The 13,059-nt window shown below is 40.2% G+C and overlaps 1 protein-coding gene across 5 annotated transcripts in view; it reads left to right on the top strand.

Annotated features, from left to right (window-relative positions):
- Positions 1 to 8,861, top strand: part of ASTN2 (astrotactin 2) — a 1,339,273-nt gene extending 1,330,412 nt beyond the window's left edge. For all 5 annotated transcript variants that reach the window (XM_073573126.1, XM_073573131.1, XM_073573130.1 and 2 more), the window contains one exon: positions 4,399 to 8,861. In XM_073573126.1, coding sequence (XP_073429227.1) covers positions 4,399 to 4,636 — 238 coding nt within the window. In that variant the 3' untranslated portion in view covers positions 4,637 to 8,861. The remainder of the gene's footprint in view (positions 1 to 4,398) is intronic.
- Positions 8,862 to 13,059: the final 4,198 nt, after the last annotated feature.

Here is a 13,059-nt window from a genome sequence, read left to right on the forward strand (position 1 = left end):
TTATCTATACATACTGAGCCTGTGAGTGTCTGTGTCTGACTCCAGAAGTATAGATGAAAATTTACAATTACCCCTAGACTGGATACACCTGGTATGTGCTGATACAGTACCTTTGTTCCAAATTTTGTATAACGGTATCATCCATAGTGAGTGAGCGTGTGTGGTTTACGCCTTCTATATATACGGTGAATCAGAGATACCCATTTTTACCCTATACTCGATACAGCTTGTATCTTGTTATACAGTACCTTTGTTCGACATTTAGTATTACGGTCAAATCCATACTGAGTAAGCGTCTGAGACTGACTACGGGACTATGTTTACGGAGATTTCAATTGTACCCTATAATATATATACTTTCTATCTTGTTATCAGTGCCTTTTTTACAACATTTTTTATTATGGTCAAACCCAGACTGAGTGAGCGTCTGATGGTGACTCCTGAAATATATACAGAGATTCAGAATGTTTACACTATACTATATATACCTTGTATCTGGTGATACTGTACCTTTTTCACCTTTTTATTTTATTGGGTAATCCATACTGTGCCTGTGAGCGTCTGTGTATGAGTCATGAAATACTGTATATATGTAGATTTACTGTTATCCCTAGACTGTATAGAGCGGTACACTTCTGATACAGTACCATATATCTGCTGGTATTTTGGGTCAATTTTCTAAAACATGAGGAAGCATGGTGGAAGAGGACATGGACGTGGGCATGAGGGGCCACCTGGTACTGATGGTGGTGGTGGTGCATCTGCTGGTAGTGCCAAAAACACAATAGCAGCTAAGGCAGGAGGTGTTGAGCCTGCATCATGGTGTACCTCTGGAAGGCCTTTAAGGCTCCATTTTATGGGAGTAGGTAGACTGCTTTTAAAGCCGGAGCATCAGGAACTGTTTTTGGCTTACATTGCTGAAACAGCATCCAGCTCTATCGCCTCCTCTTCTTAAGTTAAAAAAAATGCAAGCACTGAGTCGTAAGTGCAGGCTTCTGGTCAGGAGCAATCACTTTCCTTGTGTCCTTCACCAACACCAAAAGTGAAGGATGTGGCAGCACACACTTCAGATTACTCCATGGAGCTCTTTTCACATACCATGCCTGGGTTAATTAAAAATGGGGCCCATCATATACTGGAGCATTCAAAATGTGGGACATCTGACACTGGAGCATCATCCATGAGGTCCATCATATACTGGAGCATTCTAAATGGGGCAGATCAGACACTGGAGCAGCATCTATGGGGCCCATCATATACTGGAGCATTCCAAATGGGGGACGTCTGACACTGGAGCATCATCCATGAGGCCCATCATATACTGGAGCATTCTAAATGGGGTACATCTGACACTGGAGCATCATCCATGAGGCCCATCATATACCGGAGCATTCCAAATGGGGCAGATCAGACACTGGAGCAGCATCTATGGGGCACATGATACACTGGAGCATTAGAAATGGGGCCCATTATATATGGAGCATTATTAGGGCCCATAAGACACTGGAGCATCATCCATGAGGCCCATCATATACTGGAGCATTCCAAATGGGGGGACATCAGACACTGGAGCAGCATTAATGGGGCCCATTATACACTGGAGCATTAGAAATGGGACCCATTATATATGGAGCATTATTTGGGCCCATAAGACACTGGAGCATCATCCATGGGGACCATCATATACTATATCATTATGTGGAGCTCATCATATACTGTATGGAACATTATATGTGACCAATTATTCTGTATGGAGAAATATATGGGGCTCATTATTCTGTATGTGCAGGCCATAATACTGTATGGAGTAATGTACTGTCCTTTTTTGAGCTATTGTAGAATTTAAAATAGATCAGTCATGTCATGTAAGAAGTAGAGTATTTGTCATTGTACTATACCTATATTTCTGTGCCATATCGGAGCATCATGAGTAGTGGTATGTGTTAAAGGGGCGCTCTTTGGCCCAGGGCACATGAAAACCTGGAGCCAGCCCTACCCACCCCACAACTTCATCCAAATAACCCCCAGTTTTCAGTGCGTAACTATTATTATAAAGTAAATTAAGGTTGACAAGCTTCAGTAATAAGAATTGATGTTTTTGGCATTGAAATGGGCACTGTTTGTGTGTTTACTGTCCTCCACTCCCTGCCGACTTTGCTTCCCCATTGACTTGCATTGGGTTTCGTGTTTCAGTCAGACCCCTGACTTTTCCTTATAGTCGGCCGGTTTCGTTCGACCCGACTTTCGAGAAAGTCGGGTTTCATGAAACCTGACTCGACCCTAAAAAAGGCAAAGTCGCTCATCTCTATCCTTGTCACCGTTGGTCACACCCGCTGGTTTGCACGCTGTCCTATGTGTGACAACGTGGGAATCGTGATACTAAATGGCTGTCACCAGCAGTGACTTCAGTATGATTGCCGCCATTCAGAGCTGCTGTTTCCGCCAAATATTCAGGCCCCCCTTTGACTTCAATGGGGTTCGGGATCAACTTCAGGTACCATTCTGGAAACTGAAACAAACTTTTAAAGTTCGGCTGAACCCAACGAACACGAAAATCCACGTGTCCTCTCATCCATACTAGTGTGTGCCTAACTGCCTAGACTAGCCTCACCATGAAACACTGCTTTAAAGATTGATAAAAGTTTAGAAACAAAAATAGTTACCTACCTTAAATAGAATGCTCATTTTTTTCATTGATGGCCTGTCTTTAGTATAGGCCATCAACATCTGATTGGTGGGGGTGCGTCACCTGGCACTCCTTCCTATCAGCGTTTACCAGTGTGACAGTCAGAAGTGACCAGTTGCAGTGCTGCCTATCAGAGCCCTATCAACTTTATAGTGGTCTCAGCCGGGTACTACACATATTCCTCCTATAGTTTTGTCCACTACACAGTTGATGGAGCTCTGCTGTTCGGCTCTGCAACTGAGCACTTCCGGATGGCACCAGAAAAGCTGACCGGCAGGGGTACCAGGACTCAGCTCCCAATGATATTGATCACCTATCCTAAAATTAATCCATAAATATAAAAGTCTCAGACAACCTCTTTAAGCCACATTCAGTATAAATTAGTTACAAAAAAATCCAAAAATTCGCAAAAATGGTGTTATGGTACAAGAAAAAGATAGAGGATGCCTAAATATAGATTATCAGATTACCTCTTTTTAGCTTGATTAAGGGGACTTGGTCTCCCTGAAACACATTGCATTTTAGAAACATTATTTTTTCATATTTTAAACCACCATGAAACAGTTTATTTTTCTTTTTATTTCTGTATATTTCTTTTATGTTCATATATAATTAAAGAAACACTCCCATTAATTTTTTTATTCATTAAATGTATGTGTGTGCATGTAATGTTATGTGAGTGTATTAATGTACTCATGAAGCGCATCTCTCTCCAGGATCTAGAGCTGTTCTTCTTTTCTCAGTGACATCACTGTTCTAAAGACTCTCTGATTAACTCTATGAGTGAGCTGGAAATCTCTTTTACAATGTAAGTCTATGGTGCCTTGTTCTGATGCTCCATAGAATTACATTGTAAAAGCCACTTCCGGGTCATGCAGAGTGAAGTGAGACCAGGAGAGTCTGCAGAGCGGTGACATCACTGAGAAGACTGGAAGAACAGCTCTGGATCCCAGAGAGAGCAGCGGTAGGCGAGTATATTAATACACTACATTACCTGCATGCAAACACATATTTAATGAATAAAAAACCTAATGGAAATGCTTCTCTAAACAATCATTTTCAGCTAGAATTAAGTGCCTTTATTCTCTACATCCTGCGGGGTGATCTTTGATATCCCTGGCTTTTCCTATATAAATCTAGATATCTTCTTTGGGTTTCCGACCATTATGAACCCCTTTAGCAGAGTTGTAAGACTTACGTTATTTTCTCACCAAAGGTGTACATACCATTGAAATTTTCGAGAGAGGGACTCGAATTTTGATAGTGGGTGGAAAAATGAATAGTGGACTTCTTCAATCAGAAGATTATTGCTCAGATTGAATAAGGAATTGACCCAAGGGTTATTCACACAAAGGTGGGAATTGGGAAACAAAGACCTTCTGTCCAAAGTTGCAAAGCCTGAACCATAGTGAGGGACATCTATGTCTATGTTAATAAATTGGAAACAAAAATTGAGAGCGAGGGAGTTTATTTTCCATGCCATGAGGAAGTTGGTAGGACTTCGTACAGCGGCAAAGGCTGACTGAGATCTACATCAGGAGAGTTGATAGTGTGCCGCAAATAATAAAAACCTGAAGTTGAAAATACAAAGAATTAATATAAGACACTTATCTGACGCACCTATTAGGGAACTATATTTTTGTACTTTTGAATTTAAAATCAGATTGATAAAATTCTATGCGCTTCTTGTCTTCTTTTTTTTTTTTTTTTAGCAAAGCCCACTTGGTTCTTAGAAGACTAGAAAAAGTAAGCAGCCATTGTTCTGGACTACTGCGAAGTGCACATATCCAACGCAGGATAGACAACATTCCATACCTAATCTGTCACAGCGAAGACCTTCGAACATCAAGTTTAGTTTTGTATAACATTTTGAGGGACAACAAATTTACCTGCGAAGAGAAAATGGTGACCATGCCTCGCAATATGTACGGAGATTCGAAAGGACGATGAGCGCGCTGAAGAATCTCAAACTTCTTCGAGATATTTTCGGAAGAGAATTAATGGTCATGTCACGAGCAGCCAAGAAATCAATCATAGCAACTTTTAAAAACTAAGGACAAAAAGGTGCTATGAAAACTCATATCCATTTTTTAAAAAAAGCGTTCCTAGGCAAAGACAAAGGTTTTTTTTAATACATTTTTTGTTTGGAAACCCAAGAAGAGTACCAGCAACGCACTGCTCTACAACTCGCTCCTTGGAGATGTTCCCAGTCTAATCTTTTTAGTTTCCCTTTTAGTTTTCCAATTAATGTGGAAATGATGCAGGGACTTTTATATTTTTCTTGCTTTTATAGGTCACTTAACCTGCTCATTTTTTGTGCGTATTGTCCAACAATCTGTATGCATCAAACTTCTTATTACGGTACGTACTTTGTGTACACTGTCACAGTGATCATATAACTGTATTCACTTCATTGTGTTACGTGTTCCAGATATCACGGAAACTAAGATGATGGACTAATAAAGAATTGGATAATTATGAGGGACAGAAGAAGATGGAAATCAGGATGCAAAAACTTTAAACTGATTTCTGAAGAAAGCAAACCATTGTTTAAAAACTATATCCATTGAATAAAGAGTAAAATTAATGAATGTCAACTGATAGTATTGGTTTATGGAAAGCAATCTGGTGAAATTATATGGGTTTTTGACATTAACTTTTTTTTTTAACTTACAAATATTTGCTGCCGTGCAAAATAATGAAAAGGCTATATCAATTCAGAATAAAAAAAAATCGATTTCAATGAAGTTCTTTTGTAAAACAAGGAGATACAGTATAATTCATGAGAATCTACACATGAATCAGAATCTTATGATGGTCAAAGATTTAAAGGTTATGCTTAAAGAGGATCTATCACTTATTGGAAAACCTCATAAAGTAACATAAGATAAGATGTAAAACTTTCTCATACATATGATTTAATTAGGGAAATTAAAACATTTCCTCATTAATTTATTGATAAAAGCTCTGGCTCTTTAAGAAAAGGAGACCAAAGTCAGCTCAACTTGGGCTCTCCGATATCTCACTATTTTGATATCTGTGAGACTTCCTGCTTCTGAGTTGAGAGATACTGTGCCACTGTGTAGGAGGAGGCTGGGATGGTGCTGCATGTAGGTATGGCAGGAGAGATTCTTCATGCTGAATGTAGTTATATATCTAAGATGGAACCCTGTGAATTATGGAGCCATAGGATGAGGAAGATAGAAGCAACAGTATAGATAATTTTTAATCCCACAGCCTTCTGCTCTGTGTGGTTTTTGCCACTGCTGGCTCTATGCATCATGTAGTAAAAACTCAGATTAACCATTTACCAGCAGTTGGGTCTTCATTTTAGCAGAATAACCCTTAACCAGCAATTGTGTTCTCCTTTGAGCAGAATAACCCTTTACCAGCAGTTGTGACTTAGCATTAGCAAACAAACCCTTAACTAGCAGTTATGTCCTCCTTTTAGCAGATTATCCTTTTATCAGCAGTTGCACCCTCCTTTTAGCAGATTAACTTTTTACCAGCAGTTGTGTCCTCCTTTTAGCAGATTAATCATTTACTTACATTTGTGTCCTACTTTTAGCAGATTAACCCTTAACTAGCAGTTGTGTCCTCTTTTTAACAGATTATCCCTTAACCAGCAGTTGGGTCCTCATTTTAGCAGATTAACCCTTTAACAGCAGTTGTGTCCCCTTTCAACATATTAACCCCTTTAGAATCAGCTACGGTATATTCTTTTCCCTATATAACATTCAGAGACATTTTATAACATGTTTGATATATAAGAATATTCAGCATGAGTAAAGTTAGGCTTCTGATTGAAAGGAAAGTTATCACCTTGCTTGCATGTCACTGCCTCATTGTTCATCTGGATGCACTGGTGAAATGACCTGTCACATTTCTAAATCTGTTTAGGAGAGTTTTGAGAAAATTTTACTCAACAGACTTGAGACTTGCCAAAACAGGCGAATTGATGAGGCCACCCAAAGTCCTATGCTGAAGGCTCAATTTACCATTCAAATGCTTTACAGAATCATCTCCCCCTCTCTCAGTTGGTACAATTGGTACATCCCTGAGTTGAGTATATCACCAGATTTGGAGCTGATGGTGGTAAAGTGAAGCTAAAACTGACTTTGCCGGAATACTGAGAGAAATCATGTGATTTGTTAATGACATGTCACATGTTGTTCAAAAAAGTCTTATATTTTCATCTACTGTAACTTCCTGAGTTTTTCTCAGAACCGATAGGTCCTCTTTCATTTCCAACTGAATATTAGAGAGTAGCTAAATCTTTCATTTTTTTATATTTTTTTCCAGCAGGGAAAGCCTTGAAACTTTGCAAATCACTTTATTAGGGGATTGGCTTTCATTCCTGTACAATAATTGCACATAAGTGGCTTCCAAACCCTTGCCTTTTCCCAGTCTATTTGCCTGCCTGCAGATACATTTCTAGCAGGATGTACTCATTTCGAGTACAGATGATGACAGTGATTGGTCAGTTCAGTGCCTGTGTCACTAACTCTGGGGATCAGCTGCTGCAGTAGATTGTTCTGATAAGCACAACACCAAGAGGAGGCGACAGGAGTTGACCCATCACTGCCATCATCTGTACTCCTATTGAGCTGATATCAATACAGCTGAAAGAATTAGACGGGGAAGCAGGGATTTGCAAGACACTTACATGCATTTTTTTTTTCTTTTAAATGAATGAAGACAAATCCCATAATAAAGTAATTTGTAAAGTTTCATAACTTTCTATGCTGGACAAAATTATTAAAAGATTTTTTTAAAATAATTTTAATATAGATCTGCTTTTTTTCAGAAACAGCACCACTTTTATTTACAGGTTATGTCAGGTATTGCAACTCAGCCCTAATAATTCCAAGAGTAGCATTGATTCTTAACATAAAGCAGTTTCTTTTAACCTACACACCTCTTTTTTGCAATAATTGTGTTATGTTTGGTGTAAAAATCTGTAAGTTTGTCCCTTAACTTGGAAGAATTCACCATTTAAAATATACCCTTGAGAAAAAGATTTTCAGGTGATAAAAACTGATTTTGGATTTCCCAGCTGTGATCAGCTTTTCTTAAAGGGGTGGTCAAGGCTTGGGTCAAAAGTCTGCAGCCGGGGACTTGCTTACATTTTTGGAGTTAGTTACTTAAGTAACGTAGTAAGAAATTTAAGTAACATGATACATTTGATAGGCGGGTGTGCTCACACCCTGTCCTGCCCAAGCGACACCCATTTTCGCATAACTGGGGTGTAAAATCCAAAAGTCGCAATATTTTTGTGCAAAAACATAGCAACTTATTAAAAAGAACCAGACGTCAGACACTGGATATGCAATGGCTACCAGGTATATTGAACTCTGCACTTTTAGTAGCTGCGCGGCAGATTACTCCACACAGGCGGGTCCCTGGTGTCTTCGTCCTGCCCGCTGACAGTGACTGACAGGTCTCTGCCTACATATGCGTGGATTAAGCAAACCTGGCTGAGATCCGACAGCCCGTGTCGGATACATGACGACCATTGATTAGGCAGTAGGTGTTTGCGCCAGATTTCTGGAAGTAAGCACTTTAATGAATCACGCCCTATGGGACTGCAGACTTTTGTCCCACACCTGGACAACTCCTTTAATTCAAACTGTTAATAATGGGGATTTTTTTTGCTGTACTTGTAAAATTATGTAACTTATTTTCATTCTTCCATGTAATGGAATTTGAACCCATTTATGAAAAAAACCAAAAAAAAACCCATGAGAACTCAGAGATAGATTATCAACACTAGAAATACTTTATTCACCAGTGTGAAGCAAATATCATGATGTATCACTCCTACTGCATATATGATTGACTATGTTTCTTCGCGTCTTTTACTGCTGGCAAAATGATCGTCCTACAAAGGATGTCTCAGATTGTACATTTTATATTTATGAAATATGTTTCTAATAATGGATCGGCCTGGATGGAATAAAATCATGCAGCAGGGTAAAATATATTCCATAATTCATAGTATGTGTACTATTAACGTCCATTGCAACTGAAAAAAGTGTTTCATTGCCAAATGACTCTTGTTATATGTATTTTACGATGGGTGGAAAGTCAAGATGTCCTCGGAAATTCTGGTAAGTCTTTCCCTTGAATGTTTTCCAGATAATCCATTAAACAATGTATTAATTTGTTAATTATTCTTTGCTGTTCAAGGGTCTCCTTCTTTCTCCAAATAACCTAAAAAAGCTACATTGAATAATGGGTTGTAACTAGACCATGAGCGAATATGTTCGGAAACCAGTCGCCGAATCCAGCTTTGCCATATTAGTACCTAGTTTGTGCAGAATTTACATTTACCATCTACTACCATTGACTCCAATGGCGTTCAGCTATGTTCAGCAAATACAATATTCATCGTAATCTGAAACGAATATTTAAAAATGTGCTCATCTCTAGTTGTAACCTGGAAAGAAAGGGGAAATACAGGAGTGCTATTCAAGCATAGTAGGTCAATTAAAAACCAGAAAAAGGTGAGAAATGGTTTTTCTCACCTCAGATGCAACAGACTGTTGCTCTGCGTCTGGCTGCAGAAGGTCTCCACGTTTGGCATTACAGACGCCTCCTTAATCCTTCTGACTCTTGGAACCAACGGCAACCTCCTTCCGGCTCTAGTTGACACACCTGGACCTGGGGGTTTATAAATCCCCAGGCTGCTGCAGAGAATCGCCAATAATATTCACATTTTTCCCTTGTGAAGGCTTGGAGCTATAGCAGTCAGCTATCTTCCTCTCTGGAGATGTTTGAGGATGTTTGGTGTTACCTCTGAGTCTGCTCAAGCTAAGTTAATTCCCCTTGCCTGTCTACCTTTTTGTCTTTAATTTACAGTGGGGATTGACCAGTGCTCATCCTATCCCTATCCAGGAACTAGCTCTAGAGAGATACAGGACTTTTGTTCCTGCTTAGCGATTGGTGAGGAACCAATTTATGGATGGTAGCGCAGATAGGATATTATCAGATCTGCCTAGGGGTCTCCACTCTCCCTTTCCCTAGTGTCTGGGCTTCCTTCCCCTCATCCCTTCGTGTCCAGGCATGACTCTGGGAAGAACGAAATAACGTTAATGATCCCTGATGGTGGTTCACTGCCAGCGTGGTCACCGTGGACAATTTCTTAAAAGGCTTCCAACCAGCGAAAAGCAAACGTTTTTGGATAAGGTGTTCTCCGAGTATGCTTGGGTACTAACCGCCGTACTTGAAAAATATGTTAAAATTCCCATGGCTGCATGTCTCGCAGCCACAACACATGCATAGATTGTGTTAGAGCACGCCGAAGATTTTCTGTTAGCACACCAGCATGCTCGGAGACCACCTTATCCAAACACGTTCGCTCATCACTAGTTCCAACATGTAGTGAGTGGAGAGAATTGAGAAAAACAAGACGAGGGGCTTCCACCCAAGATAGCAAAGATCCAAGAAAGTGTGCAAAAAATGGCGGCTGCATTGCTACCATCCTGGAGTGGTGTACATCTGAGGACCCGTCATGATGGCCCATCTGAATCAGCATAAAAAGGTACATTATTACTGTCAAATAATAGGAAGCTAGACGCCATTGGCAGGGATTGGGGTAGGGCTATATTATTTTTCTTTAGCTTATTAAAAAGTCCAGAAATGCTTCTGAATCACCATATCATAGCAGAAAAAGGGATCAATGTGCTAATATCTGTATTAAAAAGTGTTCCAATGGTGCAGCAATCTAGAGCGTTAATCGATATTATTTATAGTAGATAAAATGTGCCACAGAGAGGACATCCTGTCCAATGGATTCCTTTCATGCACAATTCTAAGAGGGTATTACTGGTCAATGTGTGTAGAAATTGACTCTGCAAAACAAAATTATGTACCATTCAGCAGAAAAAGCGATATTGAATGGGACATGGCCCCGATTCATTATTACAGAATAGGCGTCAGGAAGGAGGACATTATTACAGGATAGGGGTCAGGATAATAATAATATAATAATAATTCATTTTATTTATATAGCGCCAACATTTTCCGCAGCACTTTACATTATAGGTTGGGGACATCATTACAGGAAAGGCGCAAGGACGGAAGACATTATTACAGGAAAGGGGTCAGGACGGAGGACATTATTACAGGATAGGGGTCAGGAGGGAGGACATTATTATAGCATAGGGGTCAGGATGGAGCACATTATTACAGGATAGGTGTCAGGAAGGAGGACATTATTATAGCATAGGGGTTAGGATGGAGCACATTATTACAGGATAGGTGTCAGGACGGAGGACATTATTACAGGATAGGGGTCAGGATGGAGGACATGATTAGAGGATAGGGTTCAGGATGGAAGACATTATTACAGGATTGAAATCAGGATGGCAAATATTATTACAAGATAGGGGTCAGGAGTGAGGACATTATTAGAGGATAGGGGTCAGGATGAGGACATTATTACAGGATAGGTGTCAGGACGGAGGACATTATTACAGGATAGACGTCAGGAAGGAGGACATTATTACAGGATAAGGTTCAGGACGGAGGACATTATTACAGGATAGGGGTCAGGAGGGAAGACATTATTACCGTATAGAGGTCAGGATAGGGGACATTATTGCAGGATAGAGGTCAGGAGGGAGGACATTATTAGAGGATAGTAGTCAGAAAGGAGGACATTACTACAGGAGTTACAGGGGTTAAGACGGAGGACATTATTACAAGATAGGGGTAAGGAGGGAGAACATTATTAGAGGACAGAGGTCAGGAAGGGGGGCACTATTACAGGATAAGGGTCAGGACGCGACAATATTATTACAGGATAGGGGTCAGGATGGAGGACATTAATAAAGGAAAAGGGTCAGGATGGAAGACATTATTACAAGATAGAGGTCAGGATGAGGGACAATATTACAGGAGTGTTCAGGATGAGTACATTATTACAGAATAGTGCCAAGAAGGAGGACATTATTACAGAAGAGGGGTCAAGACAGAAACATTATTACAGGAAAGGGGTCAGGACAGAGGACATTATTACAGGATAGAGGTCAAAATAGAGGACATTATTACAAGATAAGGGTCAGGAAGGAGGACATTGTTACAGGAAAGGGGTCAGTAAGGAGGACATTATTACAGGATAGAGGTCAGGACGGAGGACATGATTAGGGGATAGAGTTCAGGATGGAGGACATTATTACAAGATAGGGGTCAGGAGGGAGGACATTATTAGACGATAGAGGTCAGGAAGGAGGACATTTTTACAGGATAAGGATCAGGACGGAGGACATTATTACAGGATAGGGGTCAGAAGGGAGGATATTATTAGAGGATAGGGGTCAGGAAGGATGACAATACTACTGGATAGGGGTCAGGGTGGAGGAAATTATTACAAGAGAGGGGTGAGGAGAGAGGACATTATTACAGGATAGAGGTCAAGATGGGGACAATATTACAGGAGGGGTCAGGATGAGGACATTATTACAGAATAGGGTCAGAAAGGAGGACATTATTACAGGACAGGGGTCAGTATGGAGGATATTATTACAATATAGTATAGTGGTCAAGGTCAGGACAGAGGACATTATCACAGGATAGGGTCAGGTTGGAGGACATTATTACAGAATAGGGGTCAGGACGAAAGACATTATTACAGGATAGTGGTTAGGAGTGAGGACATTATTATAGAATAAAGTCAGGATGGAGGATATTATTACATGATAGGGTTCAGGACGGAGTACATTATTACAAGATTGGAGTCAGGATGAGGACATTATTACAGGAGAGGGGTCAGGGTGTGGGACATTATTACAGTGTAGAGGTCAGGGCCCAGGACATTATTACATAACAGAGGTCAGGACAGAGGACATTATTTAAAGATAGGGGTCGGGATGAGGACATTGTTACAGGATAGAGGTCAGGAGGGAGGACATTATTATTATATAGTATAGAGATCAGGATGGAGGAAATTATTACAGAATAGGGGTCAGGACGGAGCAAATAATTACAGGATAGAGGTCAAGACAGATGATATTATTACAAGATAGAGGTCAGGATGCAGAACATTATTACAGGATAGGGGTCAGGATGGAGGACTTTATTACAGGATAGAGGTCAGGTAAGAGGACATTATTACTAGATAGAGGTCAGGGTGGAGGACATTATTACAGGATATGGGTCAGGTTGGAGGACATTATTACAGGATAGGGGTCAGGAGGGATGACATTATAAGAGGATTGGTGGTCTGGAAGGAGGACATTATTACAGGATAAGGATCAGGATGGAGGAAATTATTACAGGATAGGGGTCAGGAGGGAGGACATAATTAGAGGATAGGGGTCAAGAAGGAGGAAATTATTACAGGATGGAGATCAGGACAGAAGACATTATTA

This window comes from Dendrobates tinctorius, unplaced genomic scaffold (assembly GCF_039654945.1).
Source record: "Dendrobates tinctorius isolate UK_male_01 unplaced genomic scaffold, ASM3965494v1 ptg000034l, whole genome shotgun sequence".
Taxonomy (NCBI): domain Eukaryota; kingdom Metazoa; phylum Chordata; class Amphibia; order Anura; family Dendrobatidae; genus Dendrobates; species Dendrobates tinctorius.